At 42.8% G+C, this 27,127-nt stretch overlaps 2 protein-coding genes and 1 long non-coding RNA gene across 7 annotated transcripts in view; 1 reads left to right on the forward strand and 2 right to left on the reverse strand.

Moving 5' to 3' along the window:
- nt5e (5'-nucleotidase, ecto (CD73)) lies at window positions 1-21,198 on the forward strand. The gene is made up of 9 exons (XM_038726737.1): window positions 1-561; window positions 2,679-2,901; window positions 9,483-9,671; window positions 13,434-13,631; window positions 15,203-15,357; window positions 17,295-17,403; window positions 17,527-17,676; window positions 20,191-20,391; window positions 20,480-21,198. The coding sequence occupies exons 1-9, from the start codon at window positions 202-204 to the stop codon at window positions 20,653-20,655; spliced, it is 1,761 nt and encodes a 586-aa protein (XP_038582665.1). The 5' UTR covers window positions 1-201; the 3' UTR covers window positions 20,656-21,198.
- On the reverse strand, window positions 6,088-7,338 carry LOC119908839. The gene is made up of 4 exons (XR_005445346.1): window positions 7,206-7,338; window positions 6,688-6,795; window positions 6,329-6,438; window positions 6,088-6,228 (listed from the first exon to the last, which is right to left on the reverse strand). It is a non-coding gene; the product is annotated as an uncharacterized LOC119908839 (long non-coding RNA).
- Window positions 15,158-27,127, reverse strand: part of LOC119908835 (sorting nexin-14-like) — a 37,918-nt gene continuing 25,948 nt past the window's right edge. For 4 of the 5 annotated variants that reach the window (XM_038726727.1, XM_038726731.1, XM_038726729.1 and 1 more), the window contains one exon: window positions 26,936-27,116. In XM_038726727.1, the coding sequence (XP_038582655.1) occupies window positions 27,087-27,116 (30 nt within the window). In that variant the 3' untranslated portion in view covers window positions 26,936-27,086. Of the gene's footprint in view, window positions 15,393-26,935; window positions 27,117-27,127 lie in introns of those variants that run through there. The other variant, XM_038726728.1, reaches the window with a different exon arrangement.

Genomic DNA, 27,127 nt, shown 5'->3' on the forward strand with positions numbered 1-27,127 from the left:
GAGCCGCCGCATGCCTCTCTCTCTCTCTCTCTCTCTCTCTCTCTCTGTAGTGTCAGCTGGGTCTCCTTTAATTTATTAAGTGACTTAGAGACCATAAAAAGCAGAGAGAAACGTTTAATGCGCGTCATGTAAGAAGAACCAACCAGGCTTCCCACCTGTGTTCCTCCTCCAGTGTTTTTGCGCGCAGCGGAGCGCGCAGAGATGGGAGCGCTGCGCCCGGAGCTTGGCTCTCTGCAGCGGCTCTGCCTCGGCTTCCTCCTCCTGCTGGGCTTCTCTGTGTCCAGCTCGGCGGCCTGGGACCTGGTTCTCCTCCACACTAACGACGTACACGCCCGGGTGGAGGAGACCAGCGAGCACTCCGGGAAATGCGGCGGCGGCGGCGGCGGCGGGTGTTTCGCCGGGGTCGCCCGGAGAGCCACGATGATACAGAGGATCCGAAACTCCATCAGCAACGTGCTCCTCCTGGACGCCGGAGACCAGTTCCAGGGGACCGTCTGGTTCAATTACTACAAGGGCGCCGAGGCTGCCCATTTTATGAACAAGCTGGGTTATGATGCCATGGTGAGAAACACAGACAAGCTTAAAAACTCCAGTCTGCGCAGCTTATATTTCATTTGAAGCCAGAAGATAGAAGCATTTCTGTCTGCTGATCTGTCAGGAATTAAAATGAATGTGAGCTCAACTTTAAAGTGACTTTGCGCAATAGATAATTCTGATAATAGATGAATGGATGGAAACTTACATACTCATCAAAATGATGATGATGGTTAGCTGGCTTTATGTACTGTTTGGTAGTTTATTCTATTAAAATCATATTGGATCATAAAATAATCCCACGTTCTGCATGTAAAATCTTAATTTTCAAAGTAACTGTAGCTGTCAGAAAGTGCTGTACTACTGTATGTACCTGTGTTTTTGTATTTATTACTGTATAATACTGTTGTATTTTTACAATATAAAAACAGGAGTCTGTAGTTTGTTGGTGATAATTGTGACCCTGCTTTTAATGTATATCTCCATTAGTGGATCAATTATAATCCTGGTCAAAGGATTACTGTTGATTTTCTGCCATTAAGGTTCACAAATATAGAGAATACTGTGTTTGTGTCCACCGATGTAACAATAGAACAGTCCCATTATGATCAGACCGGACTGGAAAAGGCTGAAGCTGCTTCATTGGTTTAGGTCTAACAGCCTTACTTGGTTTAATTAGCTTAAAAGCAGCAATTGCGGAGAGACATTTTAATGGATGAGCTCTCTGCGCCCTTTAATCTTTGCACCAGAATTAGAGAAATTAGTTTTCACTCATTTCAAATCTCGGTGGAGGGGCTCCTGTACGGTGGCCAAGAGAGTTCAACTCTCGTGTTTTGTCCATTTGGAGGCAGCGCGCTCTGCCGCCACACTTCTGCTTCCCTGAGGTGATTGTCGGCATTAAGCAAAGGTATTGGTGTATTTGGTGGTCAAAAGACATTTCTGTTAAAACTGGGTTATCCATTTTTATTGGCTATATTTCGATGTATAGTTAGAAGCTGCTTAACATGAAAATAGTCATCCATCCATCCATCCATCCATTGTCAACCGCTTATCCTGCGTACAGGGGGGGGCTGGAGCCAATCCCAGCTGACATTGGACGAAAGGCGGGGTACACTCTGGACAGGTCGCCAGTCCATCGCAGGGCCATGATAATAGTCATTTAGGTGTAGAAACAGCAGTTAAATGTGACCTCGATGTGTAGAAACTATCACTGCCTGTATGAGTTTCTAGACGTTTACTTACACTAAACAAAAACATCTGACTTGTTTAAGTGGTGGATGGAACATATTTAGTTGGTGCGTCAGGAAATAGACCAGACTTCAGTCATTTTAATGCTCAAAGGATCTGATGGTTGTCAGATGTCAACATCCCACTTCTTCTCTCTGAAACATTTAGTTTGGTTTCCTGTGGCTGGTTTTAATTTACATTCTTGCTTTAATGAGCCACAGTTTTCTGTAAGAGGAGGTTAGTTTGTTGATTGAGATCAAACAAACTGAACTGGAGGAACTCTCCACACGCTCACTAAACTATGACTGACATGTTCTGTGTTGTTGTGCCTTAAAGGGTCATTTAGGTCATTTTAAACCTGGGACTTATTTTCACACATGTGGGGTCAAAAAGACTACATTCTTCAGCCGGCAGGGAAGGACTCCCGGTGACCCCCTTTGTATTTTACAGGAAGCTGAAGTCTCGCTGAAGGACAGTTCTCGCTCTGAAATCTCGTGAGAGGCGAGTTGTTGCAAATAGTGTTGTAGTACTTGAGACCGGTCTTGGTGTGGAGGCCGGTCTTTAGACCACTTTTTGATGGTTTTGGTCTGTTACCAATTCTTCAGGTTTCTTCAGCTCTTATTGTTTTCATGTGGCAGGAAAGGGAGTTTTGGGGGCCCCACAACAAACTCGTCTCTCCAACTCTGAGTCACATTTCCACCGTCACCTTCCTGCAACCACTCCCCTCTCACTTGATTTCAGATGTCACATGTTTTGTAAACCAGGTCCCGTGGAAAATTCCCTTTGGTTGAACTGGCCCCGGCTCATAGGCCTACGGTACTGTTTAATTAAACCTGTCTGAGGGGCCCCTGTAGACAGTTTTCAGCTGTCTGTGTCATTCTGCTGTTCTAAATTTATCTTTACTTTGTGTTTTTCAGGTTTTCGGAAATCATGAGTTTGACAACGGAGTGGAAGGACTCATGAAGCCGTTCATGGAGAAGATCGGGTGTGTTGTTCTCAGCGCTAACATCAAGGCAGACAAAACTCTGGCCGCAACATTTGGCAACTCTTACTTGCCTTACAATATATTTAATGTTGGCGGTGAGGAGGTGGGCGTGGTGGGATACACATCTCGGGAAACTCCTGCTCTGTCCAAACCTGGTAAGTGGACTTGTGTTTGCTTTTAACGCTGTCTCGCATTGTTTAGTTCAGGGGTCTGCAAATAAGTCTGGAAAAATTGTCATAAACTGTTAGCATTATTGTCTTCCTTTATCAACAAATTGATGGTGTAGAGATTGTATAACATATCAAATTTAAGCATGTGCAGGAGTCCGTACATCCCGGCGATTGGTCCACATCAACCTATGGACGCTTATTTTCATGTCCCCCGTCTCTCCAGCCAGAGGAAATTCCTGCGTTTCTCATTGAGGGGAATCCGATCTCACGCTTTCTGAAGGCTTTTTCAGAGGCGTGTCAAACAAGTCAGAGACTCTTTTGAATTTCCTTCAGAACTTTCAAAGTAAAATCTCTCAAACGTGGAAAAAAGTACTGCTGCGAAAATGTTCTCGTGCTTTTATTTTGCAGGTACAATCACTTAAGAGGAAGCGATTATGTGAGTAACTTTTGCTGTCTTGACTGAGATCTGTTTCAGCACCAGCCACTGTAATTAATTATTTATTTAGTTGCAGCTATCAACGTAATTTGGCCACATATTATCGCTGGCGGGGCCAGCTTTGGTCCGTGGGCTGCCTATTGCCGACCACTGGTTTAGGTGGTAAACATGATGATGATATACCCTTTTTCATGGCTACATCTGTGCAGTGTACACTGTTTAAATGTTTTGAAATGGAAAGTATGTCCTTTAGCGAGTCTTCTGAAATAAAGAGTCCAATCCAGACGTCTTTTAAGGGTTTTATTCTTTGCAAAGGGTCAGACAGTCTGCAGAGCGTGGGCATCACTGCGGCCTTTTATTTAGCAAACACAGAATCAGACCAGTCAAACATGTTAGTGCCCACTTCAGAGTTCTCTGCATGTTCTTCTCGTAGGGAACGCAGTCCTTCCAGCACTCGGGTCACCGAACCATCTGGAGCTCTACTGTTGGGCACAAACATACAACAGGAGTTATTAAACATTAGCCCAGCAGCCCGGCCTCTGCGGGTGCTACTCTTGCCTCTAACACGGCTGCTGGTATCACTGTGGTGTTCTGTTGTGGTGGTTTTTGTGCATCATGCTTGTGATCTAAGAACTGCAACAGAGGCACTGTTCATGCTGTTGCAATGGCAGCAAACATCAGTGTTGTTCCTCGTAGGCCCACACATGTCTGGGTGTCTGACCGGGTCCCATGACGTCTCCTTCCAGAGACAAACATGCTTCTCGCTCTTAAGTTTTGACGGCGTCACTTAAATCAGCAGTGGTGAGACCAGGAGTTTTCCCACTGGCTCCCTTGTGCTGATGTTTGCTGTCTAACAGCCTGTGAGTCTGAGACAAAGGCTGCCTAAGCGTTCCCAATCCCTCCTTCACTCACAACACAAGGTGCTGATTGTGCACGCTTGTTGATCTGTTGTTGTACTGGTGCAGGCACCTTCCTGCAGTGGCTGGCGGGAATCCACGGAGCACTTTCAGCCACTTTTACCACTGTGTATGTTGTCAGGAGCACCTTTCCACCTCTGCGCCTTCCAGTGCTTTTCTTCTGAAGTCCTTAAACACCACAGAATCTCCTGGCAGGAGACTGTGTGAGAGGGTGGGGCCTCTTTAACCTGCTGATGTAGACGGGCAAGAGCAGAGGACAAAGTCTGGCAATACAGTGATGTGTGTCAGGCGGTACTCTGCTGGCTGCCTCTGTCCCTGTTAGTGGAGGGCGCCATAAAAGAATCATAAATGGGCTCAGACCTTGACCTGGTTCTTATCCTGGTTCTCATCAACGCCACCGACAACAGCTTTGTTCATGGAAGACCTGTGTCTTCACAGTACTTAGCTAGCTTAACCTTTAGCATTCTGTTCTGTTTCTCTACTGCTCCACCGCTTGCTGGGTGGAGGGAACAATGTGGTCTCAAATCACTGCCCATGTAAGAGCCAAGTTGTTTTCATGGCTTCACTTCCAAAAGCTGTTCTGTCGTCACTGTTGATTTTGGAAAGCACACCCCAGCATGGCAAACCAGGGCTTTTGCTCCAGTTGCACCCGTCTAGTTTTGAAGTTGGAAAAACTTCTGTCCATTTTGGAAACATATCAACTATCATCAACAGTAAATTTTGCCTTTGCTTGGGTTTAGCTAAAAACCTCCATCTGGTGGTCACATGGTTCTTCTGTTGGTGGATGTGCTGCTAATGAAACCTGTATTCCTTTCATGAACCAGTGTCTTGCTTCACCACAATATTTCATTAGTGATACAGTTACAGTTTCACAACAGCAGCAATCTGATGTTTTCTAGGAAGGCTAAACTAAAAAGGAAGAAGAAGAAGAATCGGTTAGTGTTGGATATTAGGCTCTGGCTGCTGCTCCTGTGTAGGAGAGGGGAAAAACTTTCAACAATGTCAAAAACAACAAGACAGTAATTTATTCACATGATGTTAGTTCAGTCCATTATATGATGACGTCACTCATTTCACTGTAAATAAAAACAAGTTATAGCAAGTTATTCTGCTCTGTGTGTGTAAAACAGCTTCTCTGAATGAGGCTGTCTGATAAAACACCTCACACACAGACTTGTTGCTCACATTACATCTCCAACACTGAGCGACTTAGTTTTGCATTCAGTTAACCCCTTTTCTCTGTGGAGGAGAGCGCGTGACTCTGGACCATGTTTTTAAATTTAAAGGGATTTAAACAATAACGTCAAACAACAAGGAACGAGCAGGCAGCATTCTTTTCCAGTGGAAATGGGGTCAGTCTGTTGGCGTGCGTCACATTTTATCATCAACACGGCAGCAGCACACAAAGAAACATCCAGCATTACATAAAAGCAACAGACGCAGCGAGCAGCATGACAATAAGCACCGGGCATCTGGTTTGCTTGCGAGATGTAGTGTCAGAACAGGTCATGTGATCGTCCTTCGGTCAAGTCAAGTAAGAACGTAGTTCAGGTCTTTGTCGTCCCCGAGTACAGGCAGACTATAGAGAGGCGTTTCAGTCAGTGAGGCTCTGTCAGGTCAAGTCAGTCAAGTGCACTGTTAGTTCACCATGAATCATGGGAGAAAGGTTTCTCTCTCTGTTCAGTCTTTGTCAGTAATGGGATCCTTTTTCCATAAAATCATCATCACCTTCTTTATGGTTACTGGTTTTGGAACAGATGAAAAGGCTTGTATGCATTGGGAGAGAGAGCTTTACTCTCATCGTGATCACATTCCCAGAGAAGTTATTCTGTCTATTCCAGTTGCAGTTAGAGACAGACAGACTTGCCTTGTGTGAGGCTATTGTGGGCGAACCGCTTTAGCAACACAATGGTCATCTCAGCACGCTGTGTGATGGACTGCAGAACGGAAACCGACCAGCTGCGCGGGAAATGTAAAATTTTAAAAACAGACCTTTGTCAAATCACCAACAGAGAAATATGTGGTCTGTGATGTAACCAGTAATGTGAAATCTTTAAACCTGTGGTGCTCGCGGGTGCAATAATGCATTAACCAGCACTCTGTCGCTCTGCTGGTCGGCCTTCATCACAGTCTTTTTTGAAAATGTGGGTGCGTACAGGTCACTGCAGCCTGCAGCAGGGAACAAAAAGAAAACATGTTTAATATTTCCAAGCGCTTCTTTTTTTTTAGTAAATATTATTTCACAAATCAAATCAAACTTTGTGTGAACTACAGCTATAGACTCTCATTCAGTTTGCACAGTTTATTGTTTTAACCATGGTGTGTAAAAAGATGTTACAGGAACTAGTTCAACGGTTCTTTTAACCTGAGCAGGACTTTTTGCTCTTTACTGTACTGTGTTCTCAAATTCCAACTTACGGGCCTGTTTTCAGTCAGCCAACTCCGGGTGGACTTTATCCCCAAATCCATCCGTTTGCAAATCACTTGGCTTTGCTTCGCCATGTGTGTACATCCCCCTCGGTACAGCTAAGATCAGAGAAGGAGAAAAAGAAATAAAACAACAGCGCAGCCTCCTTGTCCAGATAATATGTTGCAATAATTCTCTCTTTTTTTTTTTTTTTCCACTGTCCCTATTCCATAAATGATTAAAAATGGTTGCATCCTGTCCATCAGAATTGCGTACTGTGCAGTGTAACGAGTCTATCTGCATGTACCTAAAGGTCTGTGTGTGTCTATGTTTGTGTGTGCAGTGGGGGTCACTCATTAGTGCTCTGATAACTGAAATAAGTGCTTAACCAGCGGAGAGAATCTGCAGTAATTTTGCTCGGCCCTGTTAACTAAGGATCCACGTGTGAGATGGTGCAATCAAAATAACAATCTAAGCTGAAAGTCTAAAAAACAAAGAAAAACTTTTGTAGTTTATTTCAGACACTCACCGTTTTTAAGGACAACGTAGCTTCTCTCTCAACGCCAGCGTTGCAACAGTCAGCTGGTGAAATGTCTTCCCTCCTAGATATTCCATTATACAACTGTAAGTGGTTTAAGTTCAAAGGGGAGGCATTCATTCATCATGGCCAACGGTAGACCATGGAATGTTACACAGCAGGGCTTCATAGCCGAGCAGCTGCACACAAGCCTTACAGCACCAAGCATAATGCCAAGAGAGGGGTGATCAAAAACACACCGCCACTGGAATGTGGAGCAGTGGAAACGTGTTCTGAGTCTGGGTTTGTCAAATGCTAGGAGAACGTTACACACCTGACTGTGCTTAGTTCCACTGAACGGAAATGATGTTGCCTCAGCTTGCCAGGACATTTTAGAAAATTCTATGCTTATAACTTAGTTGGAAGAGTTCGGGGAAGGCCCTATTCTGTTCCTGCATGACTGTGCCCAAGGCATGGTTGGATGAGTTTGGTGTGGAAGAACTTGACTCATCCCTAGCAAACACCTTTGGGATGAATTTGAACAGAGATTGCGAATCAGGCCTTCATCAGCGTCTGACCTTACAAATGCTTTTCTGGATGAACAGGCAAAAATATTGTAGAAAGCCTTCCCAGAAGAGTCCGTATCAATGCCTATGTATTTAGAGTCTTAAATCTCCTTTTGGTGTCCCAGTACTTTTGTCCATTTAGTGTACTTCTGAGTGAACGCCTAACAGGAAAGCTGTTGCCGAAGATTTTAACAAAACTTTAAAAGGAGCAGAGAATTCATGGGAGAAGAAATTGCAAGCAGTTGTGTGTTGCTTTAACTAGTGGAATGGGAATCATCTCCAAATGTTTTGTATGTAACCCTGGACTCATGAGAGAGACTCGTGTGTGATGCGGCGCTGAATCTGTGTAAACGTAACAGTCAAAGCATCTCTGAGCTATTCAGACCTCAGGGACGACGCGTCTCTGTGGGATGATATGCTTGGCCCTGAAGTTGGATAAATAACAGGCTCACTCAGCTCTCATCACTCACTCGAGAATACATGTATAGTATCTCACAAAAGTGAGGACACCCCTCACATTTTTGTAAATATTTGATTATATCTTTTCATGTGACTTTGCTCCAGTGTAAAGTAGTGAGTGTGCAGCTTGTATAACAGTGTAAATTTGCTGTCCCCTCAAAATAACACATCACACAGCCGTTAATGTCTAAACTGCTGGCAACAAAAGTGAGTACACCTCTAAGTGAAAATGTCCAAATTGGGCCCAGTTAGCCATTTTCCCTCCCCGGTGTCATGTGACTCGTTAGTGTTACAAGGTCTCAGGTGTGAATGGGGAGCAGGGGAGTTAAATTTGGTGTTATCGCTCTCACACTCCCTCATACTGCTCACTAGAAGTTCAACATGGCAAAGAGCTCTCTGAGGATCTGAAAAAAATAATGCTTGCTCTACATAAAGATGGCCGAGGCTGTAAGAAGACCGCCAAGACCCTGAAACTGAGCTGCTGCACGGCGGCCAAGACCACACAGCGGCTCAACAGGACAGGTTCCCCTCAGAACAGGCCTCGCCATGGTCGACCAAAGAAGTGGAGTGCACGCGCTCAGCGTCATATCCAGAGGTTGTCTTTGGGAAATAGACGTATGAGTGCTTTTTGAGGGGACAGCAAATTTACACTGTTACACAAGCTGCACACTCACTACTTTACATTGGAGCAAAGAGTCATTTCTTCAGTGTTGTCACATGAAAAGATAGAATCAAATATTTACACAGTACTTTGGTGGTTTCAGCAGTATTGATCAGCTCTGGCTTCTGTCACTTTAGAGTTAGACATTATCCGACTGAACTGATATGAACAATAAAACAATGCTGATTGTTGAAAAGTGATTAATAAGATTTGGCTGCACGCTTGTTTCTAAGGTGCGTTCAATAACTTCATGTGAAGCAGCCTGACCCTAAAAAAAGAAAAGAGAGTTACTCATTCAGGAGATGAAGGCAGACAGAGTCACTGTTGAAGCTGCCGGCGTGTGAAAAAGAACACGTGTTCAGAATATCAAGTAGGGAAGTAAATCAGGGAGGACAGACTCTGCAAATCTTTCTTTCTGTTTTAACATCAAATTCTAAAGTCAGCGATGTTGTCTTCCTGCTTTTGTTGGCTGACTGGCTGAGCAAGTGTAAAAAGGAAAATAAGAAACATAATTTACAATCATACATTTCAGTTTTGATAACTTGTGCAGGATTAAACAGATGTTTTCTACAGAGTTTCTCTCCTGTTCATGTTGGCGTTCAGGACCACACCTGCGCTTCGAGGACGAGGTGAGCGCCGTGCAGCTGCAGGTGGACAAACTGCAGACGCTGGGAGTCAATAAGATCATCGCTCTGGGTCACTCGGGCTTCACTGTGGATAAGGAGATCGCCAAGAAGGTGCGCGGAGTCGACGTGGTCATCGGGGGACACAGCAACACTTTCCTCTTTACAGGTACGGAGGTTAATACAGCTGTTAGGATCACATCCGTTATATCTTCATTTCCGGCGCCGATGAGTGTTTCTGAAGTCATATTGTGGTGACGCTCGTACTAACGTCACACTTATCTTTAAATCATAGATTCATCTACAACTAAACTTCCAAAAGTTGTATATTTTCTTACTTTTTAGTCTCTGGTTAGCTAACTGACATCTAGCGGTCTCTGCAGCAGCTTGGAGAGTGACCCAGCCCGATGGCCACTCTGTCTCTCTGTACATCAAACACAGCTTATATAGGACATGTTTAGGTATCTGCTAAATACCATATAAGGGTCAGAGTCTGCAAACTGAGGCACCAATCCATATAAGAGCAAAGTTCTATAGGATAAGTGTAGACATCTTGTTGGACACCAGATAAGGGTCTGAGCCTCCACGTAACCACTGACCTCTGCTCTCCCCTTAAAGGTCACTAATCCTCTATCCAGCTGCTGCAGTGCTATGTTAAACTGTTATGCGTCAAATGCACATAAGTGGGTACGGAAAGTATTCAGACCCCTTTAAATTTTTCACTCTTTGTTTCTTTGCATCCATTTTCCAAAAATCAAAAAAGTTCATTTTATTTCTCAGTAATGTACACTCAGCACCCCATCTTGACAGAAAAAAACAGAAATGTAGAAATTTATTAAAAAAGAAAAACTGAAATATCACATGGTCATAAGTATTCAGACCCTTTGCTCAGTATTTAGTAGAAGCACCCTTTTGATCTAATACAGCCATGAGTCGTTTTGGGAAAGATGCAACAAGTTTTTCACATCTGGATTTGGGTATCCTCTGCCATTCCTCCTTGCAGATCCTCTCCAGTTCTGTCAGGTTGGATGGTAAACGTTGGTGGACAGCCATTTTCAGGTCTCTCCAGAGACGCTCAATTGGGTTTAAGTCAGGGCTCTGGCTGGGCCATTCAAGAACAGCCACGGAGTTGTTGTGAAGCCACTCCTTCGTTATTTTAGCGGTGCGCTTAGGGTCATTGTCTTGTTGGAAGGTAAACCTTCGGCCCAGTCTGAGGTCCAGAGCACTCTGGAAAAGGTTTTCGTCCAGGATATCCCTGTACTTGGCCGCATTCATCTTTCCCTCGATTGCAACCAGTCGTCCTGTCCCTGCAGCTGAAAAACACCCCCACAGCATGATGCTGCCACCACCATGCTTCACTGTTGAGACTGTATTGGACAGGTGATGAGCAGTGCCTGGTTTTCTCCACACATACCGCTTAGAATTAAGGCCAAAAAGTTCTATCTTGGTCTCATCAGACCAGAGGATCTTATTTATCACCATCTTGGACTCCTTCAGGTGTTTTTTAGCAAACTCCATGCGGGCTTTCATGTGTCTTGCACTGAGGAGAGGCTTCCGTCGGGCCGCTCTGCCATAAAGCCCCGACTGGTGGATTGCTGCAGTGATGGTTGACTTACTACAACTTTCTCCTATCTCCCGACTGCATCTCTGGAGCTCAGCCACAGTGACCTTTGGGTTCTTCTTTACCTCTCTCACCAAGGCTCTTCTCCCCCGATAGCTCAGTTTGGCCGGACGGCCAGCTCTAGGAAGGGTTCTGGTCGTCCCAAACGTCTTCCATTTGAGGATTATGGAGGCCACTGTGCTCTTAGGAACCTTAAGTGCAGCAGAAATTTTGTTGTAACCTTGGCCAGATCTGTGCCTTGCCACAATTCTGTCTCTGAGCTCTTCAGGCAGTTCCTTTGACCTCATGATTCTCATTTGCTCTGACATGCACTGTGAGCTGTAAGGTCTTATATAGACAGGTGTGTGGCTTTCCTAATCAAGTCCAATCAGTATAATCAAACACAGCTGGACTCAAATGAAGGTGTAGAACCATCTCAAGGATGATCAGAAGAAATAGACAGCACCTGAGTTAAATATGAGTGTCACGGCAAAGGGTCTGAATACTTATGACCATGTGATATTTCAGTTTTTCTTTTTTAATAAATTTGCAAAAATTTCTACATTTCTGTTTTTTTCTGTCAAGATGGGGTGCTGAGTGTACATTACTGAGAAATAAAATGAACTTTTTTTATTTTTTTTAAAATGGCTGCAATGAAACAAAGAGTGAAAAATTTAAAGGGGTCTGAATACCCACTGTATGTTATACACCACACAGTCTTCAGCTTTGGCGACGCTGTAAGAGCCAAATGCTGCGTTCACATATTACTCCAGCAGATACAAAGTGTGTACAGCTACGTTTCAAGAGCTGAACTGATTGTACTAGTGCAGTGCCCGTTCACACTTTTTGGATTCCCCTACTGCATCAATATCACCGAAACAAGACGACGATGGCGAAGATACTGCTGGATACTCAGTACTTCCTTAGAACTTCATTGCACTCTTACAGCTCCTGTTAAACATTAGTTTCTAACGTAACCTGTATGATGACGATAACTCAACAATTCACTACCACATCAGAACATATAGGCCCTGCCCCCTGCAAGCGTACCCGCCCTCGCTGTTGCAGAGCGGAGCAGCTTTCTTTGTACTGTAGTTTATTCAACGTTCATTAACTCCGAAGGTGTGGCGTGTCAATTGCACCAAATGCAACACTGCACTCCCCCTGGGTCTGCAGCAGCGAATCCGTCACATGTGAGGTCTATTAGGTGAACGGTTCTCAACATAATCCAAATACAAACACACAGATACCTGCCGTTACTAGAGATCACGTTGCTGCCAGCTCTGTTGTTCTGCAGCCAGTTTGTCTTCCTGTTTTGTCAGCTAGCTTATAACTTTCTCAGCTTCATGTGTTTTTTTTGTTTTTTTTAATGAGCAGAAAAGGTCAGTAATTGTTTCGTTTCACTCTAATGCTGTAAGTCTCTCTCAGCGTTGTTCTTGTTCCTGGAGAGGAGGAAACTTTTGGTGGTTTGGCTAAAAAAAGTAAACATGCCGTCGACACGAGAGTCCATCAGTAACTCTTTAGGGTTTTATATAAACAGAAGTAAACAGGCACCGAGGAGCTGAGCTGTTGGTTTGGACCTCCGGCCACAGAAACTCCAGGAAGTTTTTCAGGCTTTATGTAACTCTGAGGCCCCACTGAGTGTATCAGCACTCAGTCATTGTTTGGACTTTGGAGGAGAAGAGTGGTGTTGTAGCTGACAGTGAGGCATTCAAGACCTGGTGTGAAGTGCAGATTTGTACTTTAAAACTCAATTAAACCCACACACAGAAGAGAGAAACTGAACTTTGCATCCATAGCTTTGCAGGGATCTTCTTAAAGTTATTCTCCGCCATTACTGCCAGTTACCAGATTATTGCACATTAATCAAGTATTACAAGGATTAAGAAACATTTCAAGGTTCAGTTTAATGACTAAGAGTCTGAGTGTCTGACGCCCTGAGGGAGGAGTAACAGACTGTGAATGGTGCATTGTGGTGTATTTTGGAGGATGACTCTTGCACTGAAACTTTTCCTTTGTTTGATCAGCACGTCATGAAGTCACACAACGTCACTGATCTTGTGGATCAGTTTGTTGAGTCTCGTTAATGTCCGCTACGCTCAACCTGCTGCCCCAGCATGCAGCAGCAAACAGGATAGCACTGGCCAGATTCATAAAACATCCTCAGCATTGTCCGACAGATGTCAGCCTCCTCAGAAAATAGAGACGCCTGTGGGCCTTTCTGCAGAGTCTAGTTCATTGATCTTCAGAGAAACTTGCACGACTTTTCATTTACAAATAAAAACTGCTGCTAAATCTTTCTTTCTTTCTCTCCACGCTTTCATTTTTCAGGACCACCTCCTTCCTCTGAGGTCCAGGTGGGTGATTATCCGTTCATGGTGAAATCAGAGGACGGGCGGCAGGTTCCTGTTGTGCAGGCCTACGCCTTTGGAAAATATCTGGGTAATCTGACGGTGACCTTTGACCATGCTGGCAATGTAGTGAAGTCCAGTGGAAACCCCATCCTGCTGGACAGCAGTGTCCCACAGGGTAAAGAGACCAAAACGCAATCTACATCTTGTTTTTATCTCTGTCTAAACCCTCTTAGCGGGAGAAAAGCAGCGACGCCACTTCTACAGAACAGCTATGAGTTAAAGAGAGTTGATCTGAAGGAAGAAGACCGTTTTCAGCTCTGTCACAGGCCAAATCAAAACTGTTCTATAATGTGAGAATGAAACGATGTTAAGTTGGGACTCGTGATTAATTCCTATTTAAAAATTGCAAGATCTGATTAATCAAAATCTGCTCCTTCACACTGTTACTGTTTCCCAGTTTATGAAACCTGTTTTCTTTGTGCATAAGAGACGATGATTCAGTGATGTCTCCTTGTGTTACTAATGATGAAATGCAAAAATGTTACAGGTCCGACCTCCTCAGATTACAGAACGAGATCTGTTTCATATTTGCTCTTTTTCAGTTCTCTGGTTTCTGTTCTGTAAATTACACTGTAGCAGGAATGTTCAATGTCACATACAGTATGTGCAGCTTCGTTTGAACCCCGTCTGGATTGAATGTTTTGAAATACTGATCACCAGTTACTAAACACATTAAAACCCAGGATGATGCAGATGAGGATCATTCTTCAGTATCTCCTGTTATTATCTGATTCATACTGCTGAGGAATTTGATCAGAGCACTGGCATTAAATTCACGTCAAAGGATCATTTCAGTTTATTACAAACTTGTTTTACGTAGGTTTTTCCATTGTTGAAGTTAATAGCTGACATATGGGACCAGGCAAACCAACAGACCACCACATGTGAGGACAGCAGTTCAAGGCGAAGCAGGAACTGTGTAGCACGTTAACAGTCACTTTGGGTTATAATTTAACTTCCTTTTCTCTTCCAAATGACTTTCTCCATTGTTCTTGTGGCCGCGATATTACATCATAGAGGTTGCATTTTCCAGAAGATATAGATATTTTTTTAGTTGGAGGAGGAGGAAGGGAACAATGTATTTACCTCGGAGATGCATGCATTGGTTTGGGATTTGAAAATACTAGTGTAATTTTGAGAGAGGAAACTGGTTAAGGAAGACAACTGGTAGAAGAGAGTGATTGGACAGAAGAAGGTGAAGCAAGTAAGAGATATTCCTTCCATTTGGTGAAATACTTGAGATAAATGTTCGCCTTTCTGGCAGGTACCCCATTCCTCTTACTGTCATCGGTGCTTGAACCCTCGCGCTGCTTTTCTTCTTCTTCGACCGGTCTTCTCGTTTTATTGGCAGTGGCGTTTGGGAATGTAGGAAACATAATATAAAATGCACCCAAGTAGGTTTTTTTTTTTTTTTTTAAATACAGAAGAATTACGGGGAAATATTTAAACAGAGGACAGCGGGAAAGAAAAGCAAAATACGGGAGAATCTGGGGGAAAGCGTGAGGGTTGACAGGTACGGAGATGTGTTGGAGTAAAGTATAAAGTGGCGTAAAATGTAAATACTCAGGAATCAGTGAGAGTGACTTTAAAAGCCAGTAGAAGTGATTGCCGAGGAAAACAAGGAAGGTAACAAACATGAGCTGAGTTGTTATCTCAATGTTTAATGAAATGAAATGTCACACCCAGATCCAGAAATTCTCGCCGATGTGGAGGAATGGAAAAAGAATCTGGCCAACTACTCGGCTCAGGAGGTGGGAAAGACTCTGGTCTTCCTGAACGGGACCTCCCAAGAGTGTCGATTTCGGGAATGCAACCTGGGAAGCCTCATCTGTGATGCCATGGTTAGTCTTTACCTCCTGAATTAAGGTGACCAGATCTGTGAAATGAAAACCAGTTTGGTGGTCAGCATGTCATTAAAAAACATAATGTTATATATGAAATACAAAGGGGGACAATTTCGGTTTTATATCTGTCTAATATAACTCTTCCGAATGAAATAAAGTCATTTTGAGGCAGAAACTACCTTTCAGTCTCAATAAGTAGAGGCTGCAATCACTTTCTGGCAAGTAGAATACTGCATTTTATGGGTTGTTTTGGCCATTTAAAGGTATTTTAAGAGGTAAAAAGTATAGTTGAGTTATAATCTGTCAAATATAACTGATAAATATATGATTTCTGAATTAAATCAATTAATTTTGAGGCAGAATCTACCTTTCAGTCAATAAATATATAGGCCTAGAGCAGAGGTCACTAATAGGCGGACCACGGTCCGGATCCGGACCCAGCCGCCGTCCTCTCCGGACCGCTGACCTACAGCCCATTTATTATTGAGACTTACTACCTCGTGACGGAGCGTTTCTAATTTAACCCGCGCAGCTTTTCTAGCATTTACTGTACTGGTTTAGAGGACTAGGAAACTCACAGACCAATCGCATGTGCTCCAATCGTCTCATGTGACGCTGCTCAGCCAATCAAATCTGTGCATACCGATGCTTGCGAGTCGAGTCCGCGAGATTCACCAGAGACGTTTTGGAAACATACCCGAATTGAGGAGACGAAAGATAAAAGAGATTTCACATGACTTTTAATCAAGAATGTACAGATTTTTACATGTACATTCCTCCCACGGGCAGTTCAAAACCAGAATATCTCATAGAACTCCAATATGCGAGCTGGAGCTCACGTTTCTCACTGAACAACAGAAAGTAGGAAAGTGGTAGCTCTGTAAGAGGAAATGAAAGAGAAGAGGAGGCATTACAGCTGTTCATTTGTGTGTTTATTATAAAATTGGTTAAGACTACACTTCATCACTTCAAGCTACACTTTTTATTACATTTTTTCTAAAAATTAGGCACTTTAGTTTACTTAAATTTAGAATTTATTATTTGAATAGTTATTATTTATTATCCCTCCAGTTTGATGTGAAAACTGACAGTCCGTTGTTGACTAAAAACATGTGTTGATACAACTATAGGTTATAGTACTGAATGATAACGCAAGTTTGTCGTTTTGATGTTCCGGACCTTTGCTTCAGGAAATTTTCTCTAACTAGACCTCTTTGAAATCTAATTGAATACCCCTGAACTAGAGGCTTCAATCACTTTATGACAAGTGAAATACTGCATTTTATGGGTTGTATTGGCCATTTAAAGGTATTTTAAGAGGTAAAAAGGACTGGATAAGTTGGTACACACCAAATTAAATAATGTAGAGTCATAAGGATAATTGCAAAAGAGATGTCTTTATTTTATAACTCAGCAAGTTATGTTATTTAGAGGCCACAATCCGTTGTCCAAACATAAACAAGGATATTAGACATCCTATGCCTACCAAACACCTATTCCATCAGCAACAACAGGCTTCTCTATAATCACATAAATGTCAGGCCTTGAAAATACTTATTAGGCCACAATTGTGATTATTCCATTAAAAGAAACTTTAAAGTTTCACAAAGGCATACCTTTGCTAACACAGGCCACCAAAACTGGGGACTGTCCCCAGAAAATGGGGACGTCTGGTCACCCTATCCTGAATACTTATTAAAGGAGTATTCCATCTAACAACCGGACTGAGAGCTGAAAGCAGGGCAGACCAGCCAAAACAGATAAACCACGATCGTGCTGATCATGGAAACTGTCAAGGAACCGATCCTACGAGCAATCTGTAGATATTTATGCTACATCATTTAAATAAAGTACATATTTCCTTACAAATGAAATAAATAAAAATTATAGCCATGTGTGACTGAGGGAATCTGCTTCTTGTCTCCGTTATTCAGATCGACCACAACATCAGATTCTCAGCTGGCGGCCAGTGGAACCACATCAGCGCCTGCATCTTCAACGGAGGAGGCGTCCGCACGTCTATCGATGAACGCACCAGGAACGGTTTGTAAAATTAATTACGATAAACATAATTAAGACTCACTCTGAGGATAAGTAGTTGTTGAGAGGACAGGAGTGTTTCCTGAAGAAGGGTGATATTAAACAGCGTCGGTGTGTCGTCTGTAGGTTCGATCACCATGGAGGACCTGATCTCCGTCCTACCTTTCGGAGGAACCATTGACGTGGTGCAGCTGAAGGGCTCCACGCTGAGGAAAGCTTTCGAACACTCAGTGTGGCGATACGGCCAAAGCAGCGGGGAATTCCTTCAAGTGTCCGGTATTGTTCCATATATACATCGTGTCCATCTGTATATAGCCCATTTCCTTAATATATTTAGTTCGAAGCCTCCTTGCTGTTAATACAAACTCAACACTTCCTGTATCTGTTTCAAATTAAAAGCCCTTCATTTCTTAACGAGGCTTTTGTTGTGAAACATTTGCTGGATCGTGTTTTGGAAGGATCAGAGACTTGCAGGGTTCCTGTACAGCTCTTCAAATGTAGCTATCGCCATCTTGTGGCACTTGTATGTTACTACATAATGGATAGCCTAAGCCCCTCCCCTTCCAGTAGATCACCACGGGACCTTTCTTCGGAATAAAATATGGACGGTAGTGAACACCATGAGACAACTCATTTTTTATCCTGTTTGAATTGTGGCCTGAATTAAACGTTAAAATGTTTGTCAATTTAAAATATACATTTGAAAGTCAAGAAAGTTGCAGTTTCTTGTAAAACTGCTGAAGTAGAGTATATATTTAAGACTTAAATATATAATTACAACACAAACCCAAAAGTTGCGTATGTGACGTTACGTTTTCTCTCAATGACTGAAGCTACGGTTACTGAGGCTACTGTTACTGAAGCTAACGTTACTGAAGCTAACGTTACTGAAGCTAACGTTACTGAAGCTACTGTTACTGAAGCTACTGTTACTGAAGCTAACGTTACCGACGCTAACGTTACCGAAGCTAACGTTACCGAAGCTAACGTTTCCGAAGCTACTGTTACCGAAGCTACTGTTACCGAAGCTAACAGTACTGAAGCTACGGTACTGAAGCTACTGTTACCGAAGCTAACGGTACTGAAGCTACGGTACTGAAGCTACTGTTACCGAAGCTAACGTTACTGAAGCTAACGGTACTGAAGCTACGGTACTGAAGCTACTGTTACCGAAGCTAACTTTACTGAAGCTAACGTTACTGAAGCTACTGTTACCGAAGCTAACAATACTGAAGCTAATGTTTCTGAAACTAACGTTACTGAAGCTACAGTTACTGAAGCTAACGTTACTGAAGCTAACGGTACTGAAGCTACGGTACTGAAGCTACTGTTACCGAAGCTAACTTTACTGAAGCTAACGTTACTGAAGCTACTGTTACCGAAGCTAACAATACTGAAGCTAATGTTTCTGAAACTAACGTTACTGAAGCTACAGTTACTGAAGCTAACGTTACCGAAGCTAACGTTACCGAGGCTACTGTTACCGAGGCTACTGTTACTGAAGCTAACGTTACCGAGGCTACTGTTACTGAATCTACTGTTACTGAAGCTAACGTTACTGAAGCTAACGTTACCGAAGCTAACGTTACCGAAGCTACTGTTACCGAAGCTAACTTTACTGAAGCTAACGTTACGAAGCTACTGTTACTGAAGCTAACGTTACTGAAGCTACTGTTACCGAAGCTAACAATACTGAAGCTAATGTTTCTGAAGCTACGGTTACTGAAGCTACGGTTACTGAAGCTAACGTTACCGAAGCTAACGTTACCGAGGCTACTGTTACCGAAGCTACTGTTACTGAAGCTAACGTTACTGAAGCTAACGTTACTGAAGCTAACGTTACTGAAGCTAACGTTACTGAAGCTAACGTTACTGAAGCTACTGTTACCGAAGCTAACGTTACTGAAGCTACGGTTACTGAAGCTACGGTTACTGAAGGTTACTAAGCTAACTGAAATAGAACAGTAATACTTAAAAACAAGTTTTAAAATGACAATTTAAAGCAATGGGAAGGTTTTTTATTTTCCCCCGTCCTGTATTTGGGACCGGACTTCATTTGATTGTGTCCATTCAAGCCCTTAATCCAGACCTGGCTTTTATTTGAAGAAACACTGTAAACACTGTATGGACACTTAAATCTATCGGGAGCAGAAGACTTCTTCACATCACATTTCTTCACCATGGGAGGATGATGTGAAAGTATTACCTGTTTCTTAGCACAATCTTTGACTTGACACAGGGGTGGACTGGTAATCTGGCATACTGGACAAATGCCTGGTGGGCCAGCATCGAGTTGTCCAATCCCACACTGCTGTGAAAATCACTTGTAGACCAAAAATACCTTTTTTGTCCCAGTCCAGCCCTGCTGAGACGTTTTTGTGTGTCTTGATTTGAATTACAAAGTAATGTAGAGAGTGCTGAGATCACATGACTGCTATTAAAACTCTGGATCTGTCAAAGAGAACAGCTAACGGTAGCTAGACTGCCTCCTTTCTGAACGGGAAGATCTGCCTACCAGCACCTCTACAGCTCACTGACGACCAAGACATATTCTAGCAGATAATCCCCTGTAAAACCTTAATGTGTTATTTTTGTACAAATTAAACAAGATATAACATGTTAGGGAGCTGTAGAGGTGCTGGTAGGAGGAATTGTTTCAAGACAGCCGATCTGAGCAGGCATACAATGCCAGCTTTCAGTAATTGATAGTTACCTGAGATATTTCACCACAAATATGTCTATGTACTGATGAATGAGTCAGACTGATGATGTTTCCGTGTCCTCCGACAGGATTTCGTGTAGAGTTTGACATCTCCAAACCTCCGGGGCGTCGCGTGAAGAGCCTCCGCATCCTCTGCACGAAATGTCGAGTTCCTCACTACGAACCCGTCAAGGACGAGACGGTTTATAAAGTGGTGCTGCCGTCCTACATGGTGAATGGTGGAGACGGATTCTCCATGATCAAGGACGAGACGCTCAAACACAACAGCGGTGAGATGTTTGTTTGTTTTGCTGATTTTTAATGGATTCCTGAGGTACCATTTACTTTACCCTGACATGACTTTGTATTTCCTTCCAGGTGATTTGGACATTTCAGTCGTGTCCAACTACATCACACAAAGAAAGAAAGTTTATCCGTCTGTCGAAGGACGCATCAAGATCTACAACTCAGCTTCTGGACTGCGGGGACAAACCGCTTCACTGGTATTACTGGTTTCACTGGGGCTGCTCTGGACTCTGTGTGGGAGCGTTTAAGACTGACTTTACCCAGAAACAAGGACCGACAAACAAACTGCAATCCTGCGGGACCGAAAATCTAACTTCACAGAAATATGACTTTACTTTTGATTGTGGCGTGGTGGCAATGGAGCAGTGGATAAGACACATGCCTTTAGTATGAGATGCCTGGGTTTGATTACCACTGTGACACATCCAACAATGTGTGACCTCTGACTTATATACAGCGATTGTGAGTTGCTTTGGATAAAAGCGTCATGTATTGTTTTTTTTCAAAAACAGAAGGTGTAAGCTCTGGCAGCCAAATTCTCAAAAACAATCTGGTTGGTAGTGTCTTGGACTAAGTTTGGACAAAACGGCAAAAACAACAACCACAAGATTGTCTCCTTCACACTACGTCTCCAGTGCTAGTTTGAAAATAATAAAGCATTACTAAACTATTTCGCCTTTAAACAAAGCACCTCAATCCGTGTCTGGCTCATTCTTTGATTATTTCGTTTCAAAACCAAATTGGAAAAACAAAAAAAAAAGTTGTTTTTTAAGTGAGCACTATATTATAGCCACATACGAACAAAGAAATTAAAGAAACTGTAGGATCGCGCCAAGCTGGTTTCAAACTCACTGGAGCAAAAACAATTTCTCATTGATTTGGTTTTGAAACTGAATAATCAAAGAACACGGATTCACCTCCCATACCCATATTTTTACGGCCCAGATGCTGGCAGTAGCCGCTATCCAAACCACATGGTGCACCTGTGTTTTTCTACAGTTTATCACTGTAGGTAATCATTGAGCCTTTGGTGTAGGGATGGGGATCGAGACCCGGTTCCAAAATTTCTCAAAACCCGAAAATCAATAAGGTTCGAGCTTATCGATACTGCTATCGAGATGTGCGGGCTATGATGTAACGTTATGTCTCGAGCGTCAAATGTGATTTAATTTGAAACGCAATGGATAAGAAAATCATCAGGCTGCAGTCTCTGCCTGCTCCCACACACACACACAGCGGCAGCCGAGTGAGAGGCGGCGCCGCCGCAGTGGAATACGGTGAGCTTAGCTTAACTTAGCTCCAAACTACTGTAACGTTAGCTGATGACAGCTACGCTCGTTACTGTAAGTCCGTGCAATAAAACCTTCGCAAGTATAAAGACAATACTTTATCAATCCACCTGTCTGTAAGGTAACGTTAAACATGTAGAAATGGTTAATTTAAACATCCCTGTCCTCAGTATCTCATCCTGTATGTTTTATACAAGTACAGCTAACGCTAACTTGGCATTAGCCAACAAGCTGAATAGAAAGCTGTCTGTCTGGAGCACAGACGGGTCTGTAGTCTTAAAAACTCAGCTGCTGGCTGAGACAAACCAGACGCTCCTCTTCTTACCTGTAACGTTACCTGCAGCCAGCGAGAGAGGAGGAGGGACTGATACAGACTGATGTTGTTCTTTCTAAACGTCACTCACTACTTGTGATGTCAGATAAAGTTATTGAGTAACTTTGCTGTTGTCTAGAAACAACATTTAGCTGTATTTAAAATAATAAATTAAAAACAACCAGGCAGTTAATATGTACACTTCAAATCAGTCATCTCAATATATAACGTTATCGCACATTGAATATTGTCCTCATACCGTGCAGGCCTACCTCATGCCCGTTGGGTCTGGTCTTACCAAATAACCATCACTAAATAATAGTAAAGGATCGATAGTGGTATCGATAAAGAACCGGATCGTTAAGAAGTCTCAAGATCAATAAAAATTAACGATCCCTATCCCTACTTTGGTGCGATTGAGAAGTTAAAAACAAACGTGGCTTTATTCCTGTGTTATTTCCTAATAATTTCTAGAAGGTTTACTATAAATATCATAATTTTGTACTAATTATAATGAAAGTAGAGACAATACTCAGTTCAGTTTATAGTGAAACAGCTAACAGATGGACATTTTGTACACATTTTCATGTTCCCCTCAGGATGAACTATAACAACTTTGGCGATCATCTAACGTTTCATGTAGCGCCACCTTCAGAACAATGATTTACTGTGTCCAATAATTTGATTTTGATGACCAAATACTTGCAGGACTAACGATGTTCCCGTCAGTCTCTGCTGACTCTAGATAGTTTGGATTAGATGGGGAAGTTTGCGGATGAGACCACCGTCATTGGCTGGATTTCAAACAATGACACTATTGGGAAGAAATTCATAATCTTGAGTGTTGTGCAGAGAACAACGAGCTGCTCAACATCAGCAAAACTAAGGTTCCTGGGAATCAGCATCTTGGAGACCCTGACATGGTCGTCTCACATGCTCCACGCTGGTGAAGAAAGCTCAGAAACGACTGTATTTCTTGAGGAAGCTTAAGAAGACCAAATTCCCACGCCAAGTTCTTGTCAGCTTTTACAGAGGAGCAACAGGCACTTAACAGTTCACACCATGAGCAAAACACTTGGCGACAGTAATAAGGAAAAACTTACTTTCAGCAGGTAGAAACCTTGAAACTCCTTAATTCATCCTCAGCACTGCACCATGTGAAATACTAACACACTGTACTGTGATGGTAAACAGACCTGCTAATAATCAGTATAGCATTGTCATTGTAGCATGTTAGCTTTTAGCTTGAGACACCGCTATATCTAAGCACCGAGCTGCTAGCGTGGTGCGAGACTCACTGTAATAACTTTATCATTAAAGTATGATAAATTGTATTGTTGTCTCCAAACAAATTTCACATTTTTACTGGAGTGCAATGACTTTTTAACTTGGCTATCTTGGCATTTAATTGGCCTTAAAGGAGACCAATTAAACTGTTTTTCCAGTCCTATATTGTAGTTCTGTGACTCCTGTATGGCAGATTTGCATGTCTCATACTGGCTCTTCATGTAGGCCTTAATTTCAGCCTCTGTCTGAAACAAGCTGTAGATGTTCCTGTCTCTTTAAGCCCCCCCTCCCCTCTCAAAGCCCACTGTCTTCTGATTGGTCAAGACCTGAAGCATGTGTGTACAGACGGACTGAGACGTTGCTGTGGGAACAAATGACCATTTATGGGGCACCGACACTAGTTGGTACAAAAAGCAGTTCAAACTTAGCGTTCTGGACAGGAGGAAACCTGAGGTTTTCTTTTAAATACTTTAACCTCATTATTTGAAGCTTTGGCCATGTTAAACATGAACATCCAACATTATAACATTGTAGATTAGTCATAAAATGCTGCGACTGTTCCCAACTGACAACGGCCTCCATTTTACATATAATTACTGCCAAAATATACTGTTTTTTTTCTTGGAAGCTTCGTGGGAAATTATTAGGAATGTTATCTAAATGTTTCATCTGATGTTTAGACGTGCAAATCCTCACAATCACACGAGTAGACAGAAATGACTGATGCTTTTCTGCGGCTGTATAAACATTATGTTGAAAGGTAATTGTTAATAATGGGATAATGTGATGTAATAATGTGCCTCAGCAGACTTCAGAGCACTACATATTTACCCAGGTCATGTTTTCCCGCTTTATCTGATACCACACAGCAGGGAGTGTGTTATTGAAGCTCAGTGGAAACAGAAATCTGAATCAAACACTGAGTTTGTAAAGTTATCCGCCTTCTTTGGAAGTTAAAGCACACAGATGTTAAAATTTGCTTCACTTCAGGCCAAAAAAGCAATCAGCCTTCCTGTAGCAGCAGGAGTTCAAGTTTAATTTGTTCTCTTAATAATGTGCGTCTACGTGGATGGGAAAAGTCTCACCATAAAGTCAATTTAAAAATGTCTTGACTGCTTCAAACGCTTTGGACACATGCAACACAAAGCTCCAGTGTGATTGTTGTAGTTTCTGTTGTACATCGCTCAAGATAAATGTCTCCGTTTAAAAGCGAAACATTGGCGTGAACACATTTAGCAAGGAACAGTGTCACAAGTAAATGTGACAAAATGGGAATTTGGGAAGAAACAGTAGTCGCACAGAATTACGTCTCATGTATGCAAGAAGAACAGAAACTCCAGCACTTAAAGGAAACATGGGTTTTATTTTCATAGCTTTGCTTCGTTCTATTAATGATAATTCAATAACTAATAATACCGCAAAGTCAAAGCGGGAAGAAACTGTGAACAGAGTTTAGGTCATAGCTCTTTCTCTTCCTGATGAATAAATCTAACTCAGATCTCAGAAAGTACTTTAAGTACTACTACTTCAAATTAAACTTAGTGATATTTGAGTGCCTAGAAAGAGTCGTTCCTGCGTACCTGGGTTAAAGTTCCTGTGAGAAGAGTCTTAGACGCTGAACCTCTGAACTCTCTGTGGAGAGACGAGAGGAACGTCCGAACCGAAACCGGCAGCAGACTCTATGTTTGTAACATCCATAGACTCTCTTTGGGTCTCCTCGGTGAACAAGGCCTCCTCTGTGTGGGAGTTCTCCTAAACATGTTAATGCTTGGGAACTCAGTCTGTTTTCTGGGCGCCAACCAATGAAACTGGCACAGAACTGCTCCGACACGAGCTGCCAAGGCCTGGAAAACAACCACAGTGGAAACTATTCTCTCCTTGCTTTTCATTAAGTGCAGTTCTGGGAAGGGATGAGGACACAGAGTTAGTTGGAAAGCAGCAGGCGTCGTCGTTGGGAAACAGTCAGGTTTTCATTTGTAGCTGCTGTTTAGTTAATAAATGAAAAGAGCGCCCGGTTTAACGATACAAAATAACTATGAACACATTTTACTGCGCCGTGTCTGTCCAGAACCAGGCTCCCTCTTACCTCAGAGTGGACCGCTTTGATTAGAACTGCTTCTACAGAGGAACTGGTCCCTGATCTGTGGATTATCTGGAGTAAAGATGGTCAGACGAAGGCGTCATCAGTAGAGGTGGAAATCAGAAATCATTTGATTCGAATCACTTCGTTCAGTTGAGTTCAAAGATTTGTAGTCTTTGACCTAAATCGGTACATGAACGCATCATTGTTCATCAACATGTACAACAGTAAGTAAATGCGTCACTGTTCATACGTACTCCAACACGTACCGCGGTAAGTGAACATATTGTTCAAACGTACTCCAACACGTACCGCGGTAAGTGAACATATTGTTCAAACGTACTCCAACACGTACCGCGGTAAGTGAACATATTGTTCAAACGTACTCCAACACGTACCGCGGTAAGTGAACATATTGTTCAAACGTACTCCAACACGTACCGCGGTAAGTGAACATATTGTTCATACGTACTCCAACACGTACCGCGGTAAGTGAACATATTGTTCAAACGTACTCCAACACGTACCGCGGTAAGTGAACATATTGTTCAAACGTACTCCAACACGTACCGCGGTAAGTGAACATATTGTTCATACGTACTCCAACACGTACCGCGGTAAGTGAACATATTGTTCATACGTACTCCAACACGTACCGCGGTAAGTGGACATATTGTTCAAACGTACTCCAACACGTACCGCGGTAAGTGAACATATTGTTCATACGTACTCCAACACGTACCGCGGTAAGTGAACATATTGTTCATACGTACTCCAACACGTACCGCGGTAAGTGAACATATTGTTCAAACGTACTCCAACACGTACCGCGGTAAGTGAACATATTGTTCAAACGTACTCCAACACGTACCGCGGTAAGTGAACGCGTCACACCTCTGGGTGCTGACCTGTAAAATGTTCCCTGTCAGGAATTAGGAGTGAATGTAAATGCTCTGTACTTGTATAGCGCCTTTCTAGTCTTTTCGACCACTCAAAGCGCTTTTACACTACATCTGCATTCACCAGTCATACACATTCATACAGTGCTCAAACCGAAACTAACATTCACACACTGGCAGGACAGCCGCCAGGGGCAATTCGAGGTTCAGTATCTTGCCCAAGGACATTTCGACACGCAACCAGGGGGAGTGTGTGTCTTCATGAGTCACCCTGGACATCTGTTCCACTGCAGGTTTCCAAAGGTCATTTTTAAGTGCAGATCCATTTTTTGATAATTTAAGAAAACGCGTGTCTGAATAACTTTCTCTTGCTTCAGAAATCACAGGAAAGATATTAAGTTTGTCCTCCCAACAACCAGATCCAGATGTTTCATACCAAAGCCAGAGAACAGCTGTCCAGCATCTGCTCTGTGTTTCCACCATTGTTTCGTAACCCAGGCCACAAGCATTTGTCTGCACGGTTCATCAGAAGGAAGAAAAAACAGGTAATAACATCTTAAACCTGAACCTGGAGTCGACCTGTGAGGGTTTCTGATCTGCCAACATCTAAACAAATCTCGTCACTGGTGGTGAAAGGAAAAGAGGACAGACAGCGTTATCTGTAGGGACATCAATAAATATATATCTTTTTATTAGTGCATTAAAATACATTGGAATGTAAAAATGATCCCAGAGGTGTTGAAATAGTTCAGTACTGCTCTTCTATAAACCCGGGACGTTGGAGTATCCAGTGTTCGATACATCGTCTGCGTCACATGACCATCGGCTCCTTCACTCCTTGCTGAGGGGGAA

The sequence above is a fragment of the Micropterus salmoides genome, unplaced genomic scaffold, assembly GCF_014851395.1.
Source record: "Micropterus salmoides isolate LMB-PRFRI ecotype aquatic unplaced genomic scaffold, ASM1485139v1 Ms_hic_scaffold_18, whole genome shotgun sequence".
In the NCBI taxonomy this organism is placed as follows: Eukaryota; Metazoa; Chordata; class Actinopteri; order Centrarchiformes; family Centrarchidae; genus Micropterus; species Micropterus salmoides.